This window comes from Vigna unguiculata, chromosome 11, assembly GCF_037176805.1.
Source record: "Vigna unguiculata cultivar grain cowpea cultivar isolate G323 ecotype 2 chromosome 11, ASM3717680v1, whole genome shotgun sequence".
In the NCBI taxonomy this organism is placed as follows: domain Eukaryota; kingdom Viridiplantae; phylum Streptophyta; class Magnoliopsida; order Fabales; family Fabaceae; genus Vigna; species Vigna unguiculata.
Genome location: NC_140802.1, coordinates 5,287,583 through 5,308,154, shown reverse-complemented (window position 1 = coordinate 5,308,154; position 20,572 = coordinate 5,287,583). Strand labels below are relative to the sequence as shown.

Here is a 20,572-nt window from a genome sequence, read left to right as displayed (position 1 = left end):
ATCAACTTGCAATTAGACATTTGAAAAGTATTAGCACAATTAGTTAAATTAAGATATCACTTCCCAGATTATCCGTTTATGAAAATTTGTCTTGATAATGCTGGTGAATTTATATCTTGTGTATTTCATGAGTATTGTATATCAATTGGAATTGAAGTTGAACATCCAATAGAACATATGTTCATGCTAAAATTGACATGTAGAATAATGAATAAAACGTCCAAAGTTGGTTCATTACTTATGAAAGCTAATCTTCCAATGACTACGGTTAAGACTCCAGCAAGTGTACCAGGTCGCACAAGTAGTAACCGGTAAGATCGGGATATCGTTTCCCAAGAGTGTGTACTAAAATAATTATGCAACTAATGACTAATTTAAACTAAAGAATGAATCCATAATTTTTAGTTTCATGTAAGAAAGTAAATTTTGCATAAATGAATAAAAGGTAAACTTTGGCGATTAAAACACTTAGACGGTGGAAAAGACAAGAATTGATATGGAATGGTATTGTTGGGGTTAGATTTTACCGACCTCACTCCCATGCATGTAAAAGAAAGCACACCCTTTCCATTAATATACTAATGTCAACCCACAAGTCTACTCAAACTCTAATCCCTTAATAGAATGAGCCTAGGTTTCCTTATTAAGAGTCAATCCCTTGAACTCTTAACAAACAAACCCGCTTTACGAACTAGGGTTTAAGACAACCAATGAGTCAAGCTCCATTCCTAGACACAAGCTCCATTAGGTATCTTGTTTCATTTCTAGGTTTCAAAAGATATTTTCCAATACCCAATGAACCAAGTATCATGCAATGGGTGATAAAACCAAGCAAGCATTAAGCAAGGAAACAAAAATACTAGCATTTAATGGAATAGGCATATAATATATTTAAAGCATTTGCAAAATACAAGAGAGTTTAATGGTTACATCTACCCCCAACTGTAACATCCTAGCCGGAAATTACTTATAAAATAAATAAAAATAAAATTTAACTGAACAACCTCATTTATTAGGAACAAATTCCCAAATGCGGGAAGAAATTTAAATTTAAAGTCCAATGCGCCAAATCAATTAATCATAAAGCGCGACAAAAACCAAAATGTAATATAGGTGTCTATAAAAATTATTACATCAAACCCATATTATGACAAAATAAAAATCAGTAAAACTCCCAAAGAGGTCCCCTTTCCGCCTCTATGTCTCAGTCTACCCACCTGCATCAACATCTGCTCCCATGTAACAAGTTACATGATCATCGTCACACACATACAGATAGGGTGAGCTCATTTTAAAATAAACCAAACTAATAACAATAAACAATTAAATACAACATCTAAACACTTAAAACCCGGGTTAGTGTACTTCTCTCTTTATTCCGGACTTCTCCATTTCCACCACTTGCATTAGACATCTATCCTTTCTATACCCTTTAAGAGAGATCAATGATCGATCTTTGCTGCACGAGTGTCTACTCCCCCCTCCGACTACAAGCCACCACCTGATAGTCCACACGTGGGAATAACTTTGCCACAACATCTCACAGTGACACCAAGTGGAGTTCTCCAAAACAAACATAAGTTTGTAGTTGTTCCCAGACTACCAAATCTCTATTAGAATCCACTGAAGAGGGCAATCATCCGGAACCTCGCCGTACGAGCCACAACCCGCACACTCCATCGGACTTCCTAAACCACCCGGCTACAACCTAGAGTGGTCATGTGTTACCCCAATACAAGATGCACTTGTAACTGGCCCCCAGCCAAAGCATCGCATCATGATCATACCTTAAAGCGGTGTAGAAAACTTTTCTCGCGCACCATCACTGGACCAAAACCGCCTGACGCGCATCTCATGCCGCTAGGCAGAATTTAGCTCTAGACCGCCTGGTGGGCATCTCACACCGCTAGGCGCCAAGCGCTAGCACAATATCACACTGTTTCGTCACCGCCTGACGCTTCCAACTCGCGCCGCCAGGCGCCCATCGCCTTCCAGGCCTCCTGCTTCCTTTCCCCGCCTGGCGGAACCCACCCTACCGCCAGGCGCCCTGAGCGCACAGTGACCACTGTCACTGTTTGGAACTCTACCGCCTGGCGGTTCGTTCTACACCACTAGGCGCCATACCAGTAGCGTAAGGCTACTGGTTTTTTAGCACTTTCAACAGGTCTTGATGGACCTCAAATCACACGTTCTCCAAGTTCTCATCACATTTCCAATTATCCAATTATAGTACTCATACACAATAACAATACAACCATTTTAATCAATTCAATAAAACAATCATTCTCATTTATACACACCATGTTATCTTTCTTGTACTAAATTGTAGCTTATCTCATCTCACTCAATATAGTCCAAATCTCACACTCATACAAATCATCCATTATATACCTCAAAGCATCGAGACTTGTCAATAAGAGATATTTATAATTTTTGAACTACATATAAAGGGATGTGTATAATCCAAGCATTTCTAGACCCTACATACCAACATTCATGCATGCATATAATGCTAGTAATACTTCTGCACATCAGTACCTACCATTTTACTCAGTTAATAGTAGTTACTTTATTTAACTCTCATGTATCCTCTACTTCATATTCCACATTACCATTTTACCCACTATCTCTAATGTACATAACAACCACGGTTTCACACAGGCCACAACACATTGCATTTACCCAGTCAACCACTCCCACAATGCAAACACACACAAAACAACTTTTCTGCTTGACTGATGGGTCGCCTGGCGACAACCTCAACGCCTGGCGACAAACTATAGTATTTGATGCTCTACTCTTTCTCTTTATTCTTTTCTTTCTCTTTATTCTTCTCTCTATTATTAACTTTATTTTATAACAATTTGGACTTTGTTTACAATTTATGAATGTTATGTATTGTATTTTATTTGAATTTACGATTAAAATATGTTGTTAAATGTTTATTTTTATTTTTTTGGAAATACCTGCGGGTACCCGTGGATATCCATGGATATTAAAAAATTATGCGGATACCCGACGAATATGGATACAAATACAGGACAAATATTTATCCAGCAGATAGGGTACAGGACAACTACTATTCGTACCCTACCCACCCCGTTAACATATCTAATCGTAACCTATATTTCACTATTGAGAGTGGAATGAGGTATTTCGTTTTCTAGTAGGTTATCAAAATGGGCCCGAGAGTTTAATTAGTCGTGAAGAGTAGTTGAATTTTGTTTTATATAAGAGGGACAAGGTGGAAATACTCTTCATCATCATCATCTCTATCTTTGTCTCTTCATTTTTTACCTTCTAGTTCTTCTTTGATCATCATGACACTTGCTGGTAAAATCACCACTGAAATTGGGGTTCATGCAACTGCTGCAAAGTGGTTCAACCTCTTTGCAAAGCAACTCCATCATGTTCAGAACCTTGCTGAAAGAGTCCATGGAACCAAGCTCCATCGTGGTCAAGACTGGCACCACCCTGAGTCCATCAAACAATGGACTTATGTCATAGGTAATTCAACTTCTAATAACTCTGTAATATGAAACCCTAATAACTCTGTAACGTAGTTTTTTCTTTTAACCTAAGTTTGAATAATATGCTTGGCCTCTCTACAGTTCTCCCAGTTCTAGGTTTAGGTATATTGATTTTGATGTAAGATACTTTAGAGATTACTTCTTAAATTTTTTCGAAAGTGGAAAATGAATTGCATCCATCTGTTGGCAACATGAAAAGTAGTGATATTTTTAAAAGAAATAGCTGATTTCATGAGAAATTATTCAAATAATTTCAATCAAATGTTAATTTACTGATTGAATAATATTTGGCATAAATAAATTAAGGGCAACAAAATCCAATCCACAAGAGACAAAATATCATTCATGGAGAGAAAAAAAACAGGGAAACATTTGATTATTCAACTGTCGGTTTGGTTAGGTTCTTAGTGACACGAAACAGTGTATCATGATCAAAATTGAAAAAAAGACACAATTACAAAAGCAAGAAGAAAAACTACTTTTAAAAATTGAATTAATAATATCCGAGTTTAAATAATTACTCACAAAAAAAAGATTAAATGAATCTAAATTATAACTTGCTAAAATATTGATAATTTATTTTAAAAGACGATTTAATGATTTGTTTAAAAACTTCTAATATAATAAAAAAATAATTTAAAATCTAATCATTCTTCTTTTTTAAAATGGTCTCTAAATCAATCTTTTTGAATTAGCTTTTTTAATGATTTTTTTGGTGTAAATCGATTTCTTTATCCGTTTGAAAAATTGTGGTAATTGTTTCGATTTTGGGAAAGAACAGATGGTAAGGTGACAACATGTCAGGAGAGTATTGAATCTGTTGATGAAGCAAACAAAACAATCACCTTCAAGGTCTTCAATGGAGACATCGATCACCAGTTCAAGGTTTTCAAGTTCATATTTCAAGCAATTGATAAGAACAGTGGTGGTGCTATTATCAAATGGACCATTGAATATGAGAGGGTTAGTGAGGACGTTGATCCTCCTTATGGCTACATCGAATACCTGCACAAATCAACTAGAGACATCGATGCCCATCTTCTCAAGGCATAGTTCCAAAAAGTTATGCAGAAAATTAAAATAATAAAAAGAAACAATGGCCTTAGCCTTAGGTTAAGTGCTTATCTGTAAAATAATATATATCTGTGTGGAGTTTGACGAAGGATGATGGTTATGTTACGTAGATCCTTCCTTTGTGTGGAATAAACTTGGATATGCATGTGGGTCATGTATTGGATTGAAGTTTGTTGAATTATTGTATGTTCAAGTGTTCAATGTGATGTATGGATATTTATGACTTGTGTAAAACTATATATTATCAGTTGTTGTTTTTTTATGTTTATTGAATTATTATATTATATTTTTCATTGCTGAGAGAGAGAAAATGTTTATTGAATTATTATATTATATCAAAACATAGAGTAAATCCTCCATAGTCTATCTTGTCCACCTCTAGGCATTCGCATGTTCACCTGGATTCATCTTTGCTCTCACGTGACAAATTACACGATCATCATCAAACATAAACAAAAAGAGTGAGCTGAGAAAGAAAAATAACACAATAATTATACAATAAAGATTAACTCTCACCCAATCTATGTTAACCAAATTTTTAGTTCATTGACTCTTTTATAACATTCCACCTCAATCTCATAACCTATATGAGAAAGATCCATTCACAACTTTGGTCTTTAGGGATTATCATGCTCCCACGAATCTACCCGCTCGTGGTCCTACTCAACCTACCTCCCCGCCTGTAGACCAACTCTACGAACCTGTTTGCTCGTATCCAACATGCGTGAAAACCTACTATAAACCTCCCCGCTCATAGTAGCCTCAGGTGTGAGCACGGACCATACAAACCTCTCCGTTCGTATCCCCACACAAGAGTACAAAAGATACGGACCTCCCCGCCTGTATCAACCACACATTTCCAATCTCCGTTATGAACCTCCCCGGTCGTAACTAATCCAACATATCCTTGACCAAATCATCAAGCTCATCTATGCAAGTCCATCTGCAACGGACCCCTGCCCCTACATTATCGCCTGGTGCTGCCTAAGCGCCGCTAGGCAAAAACGTGCTCCAGATCGCCTGGCGGTAATCCCCTACTGCCAAGTGCCACGCACCTAGTGACCCCTCTGTTTGTGGCTTATCGCCTAGCAAAACATCCCTGTCGCCAAGCGCCACACCAGTAAATCAGGTTTCTACTAGTTTAGGCACAACAACATTTTTTCTCGCACACTCAAGCATATCCATCATACATCCAGAATATCAAATTCACATTACTACAGTTCACATGCCACAAAATTCATCATCACAATCCTTTAGTACCAATGAAATAATAAGCCCCCAAACCTTCCAACTTAAGATAATGCAATACTTGAAAGTAGTTTAGCATATATAGAAAACATGTGATCTCAAGTCCAGCAGTACCATCATGCATACAATCTCACCATTACAAAATCAATACTGCTTATGCATCCATATACATCATACCTCATTTCACAATTCATATAGCACTATAGACAACCAACACATACATAAATATCTCAAAAATTATTTTATTCATTTAATAGCTCACACATGTAAGGGAAAGACCTTCAATTTGCCACTTCTAGACTCTTATGATATAAAATCAGTTTATTAGTATCAACGATGCTCCTTCTACTTTTTTTTTCCAATCCATGACTCAAACCAATACAATGCCACTAATTGAACACCTATACATCATACAATCACACTCATTTTCGTACCAAAAACCATCCCTAGTAACCATCACCATCTTATTTTTCCACTGAGCATGCCAACAACTGTTGGCCACTCAGTATTGCCTGGCATCATGTCTATACCGCCAGGCAGTGCATTAGGAATTTGGGAAAATTCCAAAATTTCTAGTACTTGTTGGAAAACCTTAAAAATCCCAAGAATGAAATCAACATTCCAGTTATAATTAAACCACATGCATTCACACATCCAGCATGCATTTAAATTCAATTTGTCCAACCAATTCTTCTAATCAACCAATTTCCAATTTTTGTACATTACAGTTCGTTATCACACTCAATCCCATTTTGATCCCTTATGCATACAACCCCAAATTCATCAAATTACCATCCAAAGCATATATTAATATTCAATTATGCCAAGAAATCATTTTAGCAAGTTCACATAACCACAGAACACCCAACACATCACGAAAACACCAAAAACATATAAAACATGCGATTCCAGTGTTCTCTAAAGAACCACCAGGTGGTTCATCATAGAACCAATAAAACCATGAAGAAAATGGTTGTGTCGCCTGGTAGGCCTTCGTAGCCGCTAGGCGATTTCTGGGAAGAAACCCAGAACTCACGAAAAATAGCGTAAATTAAATGAGAATCAAACATTAAGACCATGAAAATCATGCAAAACAATTTAATCAACATTAAAACAAGTATGGATAGCTCCCCTTACCTGGTTTCCTTGTTCCAACACAATTCCTAATGACTTCTTCCTTGTTCTCAAAGGTTCCACTCTAACTCCCTTTCAACACTCAAATTCTTTCTCTATATCATGGTTTCTCAGTTCTCTCTCACTCTCCTTGCTGCCACACTCTAGGACTCTATGTTTTCTCACTCACTCTCAAAATTTCCAGCCCAAAAATAAATAAAAATAAATAAGATGAAATTAATTAAAATTAATGGTTAGTGGCCATTAGTGTGCTTTTACTACATCTCAGTTGCTTCCAAACTACCCTTCTGGTTCCTCAAGGGATCTCTAGAGTTTCTAGGTTTTTCTTCCTTGAGCAAAAAAATTAAAACATGAAAAAGAACAACCCTTGTTACCCAAGGTTCAAACTCACATTCTTCCACCTACCAAGCATATGCATAACCATCAAGCTATCATGTAATTTATGTTAATTCATGCATACATACCATGTTAATTTATACTTCTGCATTCAAAATATATTTGTAAAATAAACCCAATTAAAATATCAGACTAAGATACACACAAGACTCAAACCCAAGTACTCTCCACATCACTTCACACATTCAACCACTTGAGTTACCATTGTTCCGTGTCTAGGACTTGTCAAGAAATTCTTAGGGTATTCCTAACCCACCATTATTTGTACTTTATTAATTATTATTTATATAAATTTTTGGTCTTACGGTTTACATCTTATTCCTTCTTATTTTCAGTAACCTATAACCTTTATTGCACTATTGAGAGTGGAATGAGGTATTTCCAATTCTAATAGGGTATCAAAATGGGTCCCATAATTTAATTAGATGTTTTATATAAGAGGGACATGGTGGAAATACTCTTCATCATCATCATCTCTGTCTTTGTCTCTTCATTATTTACCTTCTAGTTCTTCTTTGATCATCATGACACTTGCTGGTAAAATCACCACTGAAATCGGGGTTCATGCAACTGCAGAAAAGTGGTTCAACCTATTTGCAAAGCAACTCCATCATGTTCAAAACCTTGCTGAAAGAGTCCATGGAACCAAGCTGCATCATGGTGAAGACTGGCACCACCCTGAGTCCATCAAACACTGGACTTATGTCATTGGTAATTCAACTTCTGATAACTCTGTAACACGAAACCCTAACGTAGTTTTTTCTTTTAACCTAATTTTGAATAATATGCTTGACCTTTTTCTTTATCTTTTGTATAATTGTGATATTGGTTTTTGATTTTGAGAAAAACAGATGGTAAGGTGACAACATGTCTGGAGAGTATTGAATCTGTTGATGAAGCAAACAAAACAATCACGTTCAAGGTCTTCGATGGAGACATCGATCAGCACTTCAAGGTTTTCAAGATCATATTTCAAGCAATCGATAAGAACAATGGTGGTGCTATTCTCAAATGGACCATTGAATATGAGAGGGTTAGTGAGGAAGTTGATCCTCCTTATGGCTACGTCGAGTACCTGCACAAATTCACTAGAGACATTGATGCTCATCTTCTCAAGGCATAGCTCCAAAAGTTATTCACAAAGTTAATAATAAGAAACAATGGCTTTAGCCTTAGGTTAAGTGCTTATCTGTAAAATAATATATATCTGTGTGGAGTTTGACGAAGGATGGTTATGTTATGTTGATCCTTCCTTTGTGTGGAATAAACTTGGGTATGCATGTGGTTCATGTATTGAAGTTTGTTGAATTATTGTATGTTCAAGTGTTCAATATGATGTATGAAAATTTATGACGTGTAAAACTATGTATTATCATTCCGTGCTTTCTTTTTTTATGTTTATTGAATTATTATATCATATTTTTCTTTGCTGAGAAAGAAAACATTGATTGAATTAAGTGATTGTTTCAAAATATTCAACAACAAACGCATTAAAGAAAATTTCAATAAAATGTACCCGTGTTTTAAATGAATCATGAATGTAATATAATATAAATAATATAAAGAGCTAAATACATTTTTAATTCCTAAAATTGGACGTGAAATTTTAATTTGTTCCTTTTGGGAGAATAACCCCCGGAGACTTTCCGTGCCCAACATTTCTTTGGATACTTGATTTTAGCACTAGTACAGGTATGACAAGCATGTTGGACCACAATTCAAATTAGTTTTCCAACTTAGTTTGAACTAGATAAAAATATCACAATTAATCTAAACAACTTGTAATCAATAATCTTAAACAGTAACAAATAAATCAGAAAGGAAATTCATCATAAAAGAAAGAGAAATCAATTACAAACAACCTTGTCTCTTTAAGATTTTAGCCATTCATGATGAGCATTGATCTTCTCCAATTAATACAATACATTCCTCTTTTCCCTTATACAAATATTATATTGAAATTTTAGGAAGAAAGAGTAGAAGAGAGGTCTCTTCTCTACAGATCTGCTTCCTCCAATAGGGGGAGGGTCACTGTTTTATATTCTGGTATAGACGGTGCTCAGTCAATTTTCCCAAGCTCAGGCACACAATCTTTATGTCCTGGATCTCCTTTTTATTTGTGCTTAGCTCAAAGTCTGGATCAGTATTGAGATACCTCTGTCGTTGAGTTCATTGATTTCTCCTCATCATTGGTCCACTTTCAAGTTCGTGACTTAGCAACATTCTTTTGGCTCAATAGAAGGATTTATGATTGTGTTCTATGTTTTCAATTGTTGTGGCTGAGTTGGATTGGCGTGACTCAGGTAATTGATACCTTTTTCTATTGTTTTCCTACAAAAGAGTGGCAATTCATTTAGATTCCTTATTTATCATTCCAAAAAATTAGGTGGTGTGAATGCTAAAGAAGGAATTAGAAGTATATTGTTTTGTGTTTTTGCTTTAAATTGAATCATGAAACTTAATCCAAAGGGAAGCCTTTATCATATATTGTTGCACACCATATGTTAGATAAAAATACAAAGAAGTTTTATTTTTGTTTTTGTGAAAGTTTTTGTCTAATTGAGTTACGAATTGCAATAATTATCAAATGTTGTACAAGTCTCTTGGGAAACAATATTTTTCCACCTTATTACATGTGCAATTTTTTACACTTGTCGATCCCGTAATATATCTCTCTTCCATTTGTTTCTAATATCTTGAGACACAATGATGTAATCCCTAAATGCTTGAGTCACCAATGTAAAGTTTGTTTCAATACAAAGATAACCGATCTTTGTTTCAATCCCTAAATACGTGGATATAGAATGTTTATCATAAAAAGGTAATATATAGTAAAGCAATGACACTTTTAGAATTATTAGTAAGGAATAGATTATAGTTCAATTAAAATCGTAATATATCTCACTATAAATTACGATAAATAACCGTAGTCTATAATAAGATAGACTACGATTTTACGTGAACTATAGTCTATATTATCTTCAATAAACTATTAATCTATATGAACCATAGTCTATATTATTTTGAATAGTTTAATTTATTTCATTTTTACTTTGTCTGCGAAAGTCATTGTTGTCTCTCGCTATTATTGAATGCAAACTTTTCCTTCTTCACCATGAAGGACGAGCTTTTTCTATCTTCTTCTTATTACTTTTGCTTGGTGTCACTCAATTGTCCCCCATTCAAGTTCATGTCACTTTCCTTCTCATTTTCTTCCTCTTCCATTTGTTTTTCTCTTCAAAATTCAAACATATGTAAGTAATATTCGTGGAGAACTCGCTATTGTTGAATAATTCGTTTTCTTTTTTCATATTTGTTATTGAGAATGCTAATATAGATTAAGAAATGTAATTTGGTATAAATTTTTATTAAATTATTTTTTACATGATCCTTACTGTCGTTAATTCCGTCGGTTAATAAATATATACATCAATCTTACGTTCAGTACCTTTGTGATTTTTTAGCTATAAAATTCTTGAAGTTATAAAATATAGCACATGCTATGAATGCATTTTTAGCTGAACAAATATGGCTGTCTGCACCGTCATTTGTTTTTACTTACCATTAAGCCATTATAGCTTTTATTATAGCAAAATTGTAAGGAAAAATCAATTGTGCAGATACTTGTTCAGCCAAATGCAGTGCTATATTTTATAACTGCTACAATTTATAACAAAAAAAAAAAACTAAGTGTCTAAGATTGAAAAAATTGATGGTGCATTCATTAATCGACAGAAACCAATGACAGTAAAAATCATCCTAAAAATAATTTAATATATATAATAATCACATTTCTTAATCTGTATTAGCATAAAGAAAAGGAAGAATGGCTTATTCAACCATGGTGCCATGACTTTCTATATTAGATCATTTATATATTATATTACAATCATGATTCTTTTGAAAAACAAACATTAAATCACTGAAATTTTCAGCAAGTGCGTTTGCTGTTGAAGATTTTGACAAAAATCAATTAATTCAATCAACATAGACAAGACAATATTCATATGCATCATTGAACACTTGAACACATACAATAATTCAACAAGCTTCAAGACATAACCACATGCATATCCAAGTTTATTCCACACAAAGGAATGATCTACATATAACATAACCATCTTTTGTCAAACTCCACACGGATATATATTATTTTACGGAGAATGATTTTTTGATAACTTTCTCTTATGACATGAGGTATCATCTCTTAAATGGTTATTTATTTTTCATTTATTCATTTTTCTATATTTCAAAACCACTTAAAAAATAACACCTCACATTGTAAGAGAAAGTTGTTAAAATTTAGTAGTCAAAATATCATTGTCCGTATTTTACAAATAAACACTTAACCTAAGGCTAAGGCCATTGTTTTTTATTATTTATTTATTTATTTATTTTGTGCATAACTTTTTGAAGCTATGCTTTGAGAAGATGAGCATCACCGTCTCTAGTGCATTTGTCCAGGTACTCGACATAGCCATAAGGAGGATCAATTTCCTCACTAACCCTCTCATATTCAATGGTCCATTTGAGAATAGCACCACCACTGTTCTTATCGATTGCTTGAAATATGAACCTGAAAAGCTTGAACTGGTGATCGATGTCTCCATTGAAGAGCTTGAAGGTGATTGTTTTGTTTGCTTCATCAACAGATTCAATACTCTCATGACATGTTGTAACCTTACCATCTGTTCTTTCCCAAAATCAAAACCAATATCACAATTATACAAAACTGAATAAATCGATTTACACTACACAAAAAAAAAATCTTAAAAGAAAAAACATTATTAAAAATACTCATATTACATAAGATTTTTCTTACAAATTTGTTAAAAAATTTTACAAGAAAAGACTTTTTTTTACCATTTTTTCTAAGAATTTTAATTGGCAGAAAATTCCTTCGTTGATAATCATTTCCTACAAAATTATAAAATTTGCAAGTATTTCCTACAAAATTTGTTATGAAAAATGTTTTATACAAAATATTTTGTAAGAAAATTGGTAGCAATTTTTTGAATATTTTTTTTTACAACAAAATTTATAAGTATTTTCTTTAATCTAATCATGATACCATGGTTGATTTTTTTTTTTTTGGGATAAACTAGGAAATATTCACCACCTTTTTAAATACGAGCCGTCCATATAAGATATTTATCACACTTTTGACATAAAATATTTTTACTTCTAAAAATTTCTAAGAAGTAATCACTGAATTATCTTACATCAAAATCAACACCTAATGAACTGAACCTAAACCTAAAAGTGGGAAAACTGCAGAGAGGCAAATATATTCAAATTTAGGTTAAAAAAAAAATCACTACTAAAAATCTAATTTCCTGTCAATTTTGTTTTCAAATTATTTTTGTAAAAAATACTTATAAATTTTGTTATGAAATAAAATTTGCAGGAAATTGTTGTCAATTCTTTTGTAAAATATTTTGTATAAAACACTTTTCACAACAAATTTTGTAGAAAATACATGCAAATTTTATAATTTTATAGGAAATAATTATCCATGAAGAAATTGCTTCTCAATTAAAATTTTTAGAAAAATAACAGAAAAAAATCTTTCTTTTAAATATTTTTAACAAATTTGCAAAAAATTTATCCTATAATATGAGAATTTTTAATAATGAAAACTTTTAGTAATAAACTACGTTAGGGTTGCATTATTAGAAGTTGAATTACCTATGACAAAAGTCCAGTGTTTGATGGACTCAGGGTGGTGCCAGTCTTCACCATGGTGCAGCTTGGTTCCATGGATTCTATCACTAAGGTTTTGAACATGATGAAGTTGTGTTGAGAAAAGGTTGAACCACGTTTCAGCAGTTGCATGAACCCCAATTTCAATGGTGATTTTTCCAGCAAGTGTCATGATGATCAAAGAAATACTAGAAGGAAAAAATGAAGAGAGAAAGATGGAGATGATGATGATGAAGAGTATTTCCACCATGTTATATAGAACATATTATTCACCAACTCTTCACAACTAATTAAACTATGTGGTCCATTTTGATGATACCTACTAGAAAAGGAAATACATAATCAAATTTTATACTTTTAAAACTCCAAATATAGTAATAGATTTCTTCTAGATGATTTTCTTCATTGATCTTTACCGTGACAATGTGCCCTTTAACACAAGGCATGTGGAGCTGGCTGAGTGATAAAAGTTAGACTTAATAACACTTGTCAAACAATTTTTTGAACTTCAGAGCCTTCGCCCCTTTAGGGGTTTCTTTCTCCTCAATAATATTTCAAGAGCCACTCTGCAAAATTTTCCATGGTACTAAAGTCAAGCTTGTTTAATAAAATTGAGGTTTTTATTTTCTTTATCCATTTCTGTAAACATTTATTAAGTGAAACTATTTTATGATAAAATAAGGACATGAAAAAAATAGTAAATATAACTTTTAAGTTACTTAATAACAATTAATATTTTAATAATTTAAAATGGAAAGAGGTATGAACAAGAAATATGTATAGGAATAGTATGATGATGTAGTAAATATACACCTATCTCTATCTTTATATCCAACTTAAAAAAAAATATTACTTGTATATATATTGTGTCAATATAAAGATTTTTTTATTAAAATTTAAACTAATGTATGTTATACTCGTGGATATTTCTTTTCCATGTAGGAGATTTAGTCTCCATGCAAATTTATCTTGCTAATTTAGTGAAGTGCAAAGATCATTTGCATATACTTTTTTTGTTATTTAGATCTTTGTAAAAAATTTTATGTGACTTAGAACACTATAAGAAAATTATTAAATAGTGACCAATTTTATGACCAAAAATATGTTTAGAGATCAATTTAGAAATCAATTTCATAATTTGAGACTAATTTAGAGACAAATTCTTTTGGTAGCCAAAATATAGGTAACTAATGTTGGTGACCAATTTAGAGATCAATTCATAATACAAAATTATTTTAGTTGCCAATTTAGAGACCAATTATAATTTTTAGTTTATAAATTGATATCTAAATTGGTTACTACAATGACTAATTATTTTTTGTCACTAAAATTGGTCATTAATTAAATATTTGCTTGTAGTAGAATCATTTAATGGAATGCAACTCCACACAGTAAAAGATTCTATAAATTTGCTATTTCTGATTTAGAAGACATGCAAAGTTTGGTTGTTAGTAATTGGAATTTATCACTTGGTATTGTTTGTATTTTTGCTTGGATAAAATATTTTGTTCCGACTTCCATAAAACTCATAAAAACTCAATGTTGGATTCACATTCATGCCTTATTTTGGATTATTAATAACCGAAAGCATTTTTCTCAATAGCAGATGAAATTGGCACACCTTTTTCTTTAGATGATTATGTCAAGAATAAGTCTCGAGATTTCTATACACGTGTCTTGGTTGATGTTTATTTGTTATCTAATTTGTCTAATCAAATTTTCTCTAGCACACCGTAATAGGGCATGGATTCCTGAATAGGATTTTGATCTTTTGAAGTTGAGAATTGCAATGACTTTGCATCCAATGTGACTCTGTTATTCTGCACAGTGTTTTTATCATCATCTTAATACTTTGTATAAAATAAAATTCTATTGATTTCATAGCTAGAACAACATAAAACTTCAAACTTTAATCCATTTACAAGTTAGGTTAATGATTTAGATGCAGATGGATCCCTTATGATTTCTTCTTTAAACCAAGTCATGAAACTTTCAAAAAGCATTTTCTTCGACAACTAAAGCAATTTTGTGAAGCTTTCTGGTCTTTCAATGCCTTATATTCATCAATCTTAATATTGTAGATAATAGTGTGAAGTTAATTGAACCAATCTTTTATTATAATTGAATAGTACATAAATTCTAATATCACTCCTTATGTTTTACAAAATTTCGGCAACATTTGACTTGGTATTCAAGTGACACAAAGTGAAAGTTGTGGCACAAATCCCCACAATTAAATATGCACTAAATGAACAACACAAAGTGTAATAAACCAAAATTGAGTAAAATATAAGAAATGTAGATTATAATTTATGTACTAATCAACTAATAAAACTTGATTACTCTTCTTAAATTGTCCAATCGAACAATTCAAAATTTAATACAATTATGGTTAGTACAACCTCCTCCAAATCTAAATAAATTTTAGATTGTTTAAAATTGGAAGAGTACAAGACAAGTCAATGTTTGCCAAATGGTCGAACACCTCCGAACTCAGTACCAACACATTTAACCGATATTTCAAATTACAACTAAAATAGACAAATAATAAATACTAACTAAAAGAAATAAAAATATCTAAGAATTCATGCTAAACATCAAAAGATTAAGAAAAAGAATTTACAAAACTAGTAATAATAAATTTATTCTATCTAATTCAACACTAGTACATTTTATATAAAAAATAATAATAATGAAACAAAATAAAAATTAAAATATGAAACTAACATGTTTAACACAACGGCATGCAATGCGGGCTTTGTGGTGTTTAACATTTTTTAACCGGGCATACAAGTTTATCACCGTGCTTTTTTAACATTTTTTAACAGCGGTTTTCATTTAATTACTGGAAGGCTTATTTCGCCCTAGGGTTATTCAACCACGGTGAGATACATAACTTTCTATCACCTGCTACAAAATTACAATTTTATTTTAATTTTTTTTTAGAAAATACTTAAAAATTTTGTAGAAAAAAAAATTGTAAAAAATTGCTACCAATTTTTTTTGTAAAATATATTGTATAAAACACTTTTCGCAACAAATTTTGTAGGAAATACTTGTAAATTTTATGATTTTGTAGAAAATTATTACTTGCCAGTTAAATTTTTTAGAAAAAATGGCAGAAAAAGTATTTTTTTGCAAACTTTTTTAACAAATTTACAAAAATAAAATCATGTAATATGAGAATTTATAGTGGTCTATATTCATATCATTTATATATTATATTACATTCATGATTCTTTTTAAAAACTGACATTAAATAACTGAAATTTTCACCAGTGCGTTTGCTGTCGAAGATTTTGACAAAATTCAATTAATTCAATAAACATAAAAAAAAAATGATAAGAAATATATATTTTATGCATCACATTGAACGCTGAACATACAATATTTCAACAAGCTTCAAGACATGACCCACATGCATATCCAAGTTTATTCCACACAGAGGAATGATCTATATAACCATATCCTCTGTCAAACTCCACACACATATATATTATTACAGTTAAACACTTAACCTAAGGCTAAAGCCATTGTTTCTTATTATTAACTTCGTGAATAACTTTTTGAGCTATGCCTTGAGAAGATGAGCATCAATGTCTCTGGTGAATGTGTGCAGGTACTCGACGTAGCCATAAGGAGGATCAACTTCCTCACTAACCCTCTCATATTCAATGGTCCATTTGAGAATAGCACCACCACTGTTCTTATCGATTGCTTGAAATATGAACTTGAAAACCTTGAACTGCTGATCGATGCCTCCATCGAAAAGCTTGTAGGTGATTGTTTTGTTTGCTTCATCAACAGATTCAATACTCTCCAGACATGTTGTCACCTTACCTTCTGTTTTTCTCAAAATCAAAAACCAGTATCACAATTATACAAAAGATGAAGAAAAAGGTCAAGCATGTTATTCAAAATTAGGTTAAAAGAAAAAACTACGTTAGGGTTTCATATTACAGAGTTATTACAAGTTTAATTACCAATGACATAAGTCCAGTGTTTGATGGACTCAGGGTGGTGCCAGTCTTCACCACGATGCAGCTTGGTTCCATGGACTCTTTCAGCAAGGTTTTGAACATTATGGAGTTGCTTTGCAAAGAGGTTGAACCACTTTTCTGCAGTTGCATGAACCCCGATTTCATTGGTGATTTTACCAGCAAGTGTCATGATGATCAAAGAAGTACTAGAAGGAAAAAATTAAGAGAAAAAGATGGAGACGATGATGATGAGTATTTCCACCATATCCCTCTTATATAGAACATAATTTACCAACTAATTACTATGGGGTCCATTTTCAAACCCTAGTATAGAAAAAGGAAATTCCTAATCAAATTTTACTTTAAAACGCCAAAAGTTAAGTGTGTAACCTAAATTGTAATTTTGGTATTATGTGATTTTTCATTAGCAATAAGTGTAACTATTTAAGTTAAAAAAACAATTATTTTTCTAAAATTAAACTAAATGTACTTACCTTCCCTCGTATAGAAAGGGGAATTTCTAATCAAATTTTACTTTTGAAACGCCAAAAGTTAAGTGTGCAACCTAAATTGTAATTTTGGCATCTTATTAGTTATTTGATTTTTCCTTAGAAATAAGTCCAACTATTTAAGTTGAAAAAAATCACTTATTTTTCTAAAATTAAGCTAAATGTACTTACCTTCCCTAGTATAGAAAAGAAGTTTCCAAATTAAATTTTACTTTGAAACGCCAAAAGTTAAGTGTGTAACCTAAATTGAAATTTGGTATCTTATATAATGTTGTTTTCATTAGCAATAAGTCTAACTATTTAAGTTAAAAAATCTCTTATTTTTTCTAAAATTAAACTAAATGTACCTTTTCTTTATTTTTGAATTAGAACCATGTGTTTGGTAAAAGAATCTTAATTTTTTTTTTCTAATTTTAAATACATGTTTATCTCGTTATGTTTTTAATGATTAATACTCCTTTTATTATATTTTTAACTAAATGGCGCATTTTCTTATTAAAAATACCATAATAATTTACCAAAGCAAGACGAAAATTAAAATTTCAAAATATAAAAATTATTATATTGGTAAATAAAATAGGAGGTGGCATCACATTATTAAAAACATAAAGAAGTTATAGTTTAACATCGTGAAGAAAATTAATATTCATTTTAAAAATATTGAGCAATGACTATTATTTTACAAAAAGAATGAAAAAAGAAGAAGAATATATATTAGAATTAAAGAAGATATAAATGTCATCTAATATAATTTTTGAGAAGTGATTATAAATTTTATTTAATTTTTTCAAATTTTCATTTCTAGGTATGAAATATTTAATATTATATATATTGGTTTCATTATGGCTTGCTACTTTTATAGAAAAATGTTGCTTACTAAAGAGGGAGAGGAACGATTTGTTAAATGGTATAATAATAAAAAGTAAGGATCGTGGTATAAAATTATTAATATTTTAACGAAACGAGGGGATTGATAAATTCTTTTAATCCAAAAAAGGAGCACGAAAGCATGTAACTTAAAAAAAAAAAAAAAAAAAAAAAAAAAAAAAAAAAAAAAGCGAATGATTCATCTTTTTAAACATGAGTACTGAAAAACCAAGCCATCAATCAATGAATCATTACAGACTGTTGTTGGTTTATGAAAAGAAGGAGACAAACTTTATAAGATCTATGTCGTGAAAATCATTACACAATGTGGATGTGAATCTGACCTAAGACATTCGACACACGACACTTGAGGGAGTGTGTGTCTAAAACCGTAAATAATTCTTGGGCATAATAAAATTCATTTATGAAATGAAATTAATAAAATCTCAGTTTTTTTATAATAATAGGTTTCATCTTCTCTTATTGAGAATTGTATAATTTTCTTAAGAAGTTTCATTTATTTATTTATTTACATGTATTTAATTTGATCTTCATGTTTATGTTTTCTTTTTTTTTTATAATGTTATGTGATAATAAGTTTAGAGTATCAATCTAGCTGAAATATCAAAAGTACAAAATAATACTTAACATAAACTTAAAAAAAGAAATACTGGATACATAATTTTTAATTAAAACTAAAAAATTAATTAGAATACCCACTTGTTATTGCTATATTTCAACGATGTTTCATTTTTCATGGGACATAATCAACGTACATCAAGCAAATGTGCGAACAGTAGAAATTATTTTATCTTACTTTAAATATTTTATCATGATGAAATTTGATTATCACATTAATTTGAAACCGGTTCAAGTTAAATATTTTTTTTCAAATCTTCAAATCTTAATATACAATAATATTACCAATTTACAAACTAATAATCTAGATTATATAATCAATAAATATAAAATCGGTTAAGTTAATTCTATATTAAAACATTAAATTTTAATTAAATTTAATGTATTTGATATAAATATTTAGGCTCTCAAATTTGTTTTTGTGTTTTTGCTCTATAAATCTCTTTTGACTTTATCTCTCTCCTTTTGCTTTTACAGTGCACACATCTTACTTTTGTTATCTGTAATTTTTGTTTATTTATTTCAGCTTATAATATTATACTAAATAACTGTAATTGGGAACAAATTGATTTTTTCAAAATAATTTGGGAATTAAAAGCGATCCATAATGCATTACATTTTGTTTGGCGAGTGGGTTTGAATTGTGTAGCACAAAAGATAATTAAGATAAAAAATGATGCAATTATCTTATAATTTATGGGTCTGTAAAGTTCAACATTTTTTCTTTGAGTGTATGATATTTAACTTTGTTTGAAATCTTTGCTTTAAATGGTTTATAGCATTAACAACACAACACAGCATAATTAAACTTTACAACATTTTGATCAATTTTATATGTCTAGTTTGAATGTAAAAGGAAATAAGTTATGGAAGGTGATGTGGGTGGCTATGATTAGAAGTATATGGGACCATAGGAATTTCATTGTATTTAAAAACAGCCAAAGGAATGGTGAGAAAATTTTTCGGATAGCATAGTTGAAAACTCGGACATGGTTGAGAAACAAAATATCAAAGGCAAATTTTTCATACTCTGATTGGTGTCTATGTCCAAAATCATGTATTCAATCTGTCCCACATTAGTTAAGAAGTGAGATAAAAATAAGGGTCTCATATGCTATAGTGTTATTATCTTTCAATCTAACCTCTTATTGTCATCACCTATGCTATGTGTTGTTTTCTTGTTAAGGTTTTTAGGCAAAATTTTTGCAAAAGAGATAGCTATCTCTTGAAATTATCAGAAACAAGTTACTCTGAAAAAGAAATTATCTTTTGCTAACTCTAGTGGAAAAGGATGATTTACGATAGTTTGTTGGTCCTCAGTTTTTTTGCAAATCTATTGTATGTTATATATATATAATGTTAGATCTATCTTTGTGGGAGATGACCCTAGGATACAATTGTATGCATAGATTCTTTGTAATATTTTGATTATGTAAATATCATAACATACATTTCATTTGTGTTTTGTCTTGTGCAGGATTTGACTGTTGTT

The 20,572-nt window shown here is 31.3% G+C and overlaps 4 protein-coding genes across 4 annotated transcripts; 2 read left to right on the top strand and 2 right to left on the bottom strand.

Annotated features, from left to right (window-relative positions):
- Positions 1 to 3,200: 3,200 nt before the first annotated feature.
- LOC114168409 (MLP-like protein 43) lies at positions 3,201 to 4,866 on the top strand. Its single transcript, XM_028053205.2, has 2 exons — positions 3,201 to 3,507; positions 4,312 to 4,866. The coding sequence occupies exons 1-2, from the start codon at positions 3,321 to 3,323 to the stop codon at positions 4,581 to 4,583; spliced, it is 459 nt and encodes a 152-aa protein (XP_027909006.1). The 5' UTR covers positions 3,201 to 3,320; the 3' UTR covers positions 4,584 to 4,866.
- Positions 4,867 to 7,827: 2,961 nt separating this feature from the next.
- Positions 7,828 to 8,757, top strand: LOC114168412 (MLP-like protein 43). The gene is made up of 2 exons (XM_028053206.2): positions 7,828 to 8,093; positions 8,234 to 8,757. Exons 1-2 carry the CDS (start codon positions 7,907 to 7,909, stop codon positions 8,503 to 8,505), a joined length of 459 nt encoding a protein of 152 aa, XP_027909007.1. The 5' UTR covers positions 7,828 to 7,906; the 3' UTR covers positions 8,506 to 8,757.
- Positions 8,758 to 11,355: 2,598 nt separating this feature from the next.
- On the bottom strand, positions 11,356 to 13,350 carry LOC114169102 (MLP-like protein 43). Its single transcript, XM_028054125.2, has 2 exons — positions 13,071 to 13,350; positions 11,356 to 12,070 (listed from the first exon to the last, which is right to left on the bottom strand). Exons 1-2 carry the CDS (start codon positions 13,333 to 13,335, stop codon positions 11,799 to 11,801), a joined length of 537 nt encoding a protein of 178 aa, XP_027909926.2. The 5' UTR covers positions 13,336 to 13,350; the 3' UTR covers positions 11,356 to 11,798.
- Positions 13,351 to 16,424: 3,074 nt separating this feature from the next.
- On the bottom strand, positions 16,425 to 17,333 carry LOC114168992 (MLP-like protein 43). Its single transcript, XM_028053997.2, has 2 exons — positions 17,069 to 17,333; positions 16,425 to 16,928 (listed from the first exon to the last, which is right to left on the bottom strand). Exons 1-2 carry the CDS (start codon positions 17,253 to 17,255, stop codon positions 16,657 to 16,659), a joined length of 459 nt encoding a protein of 152 aa, XP_027909798.2. The 5' UTR covers positions 17,256 to 17,333; the 3' UTR covers positions 16,425 to 16,656.
- Between the last annotated feature and the right edge of the window lie 3,239 nt (positions 17,334 to 20,572).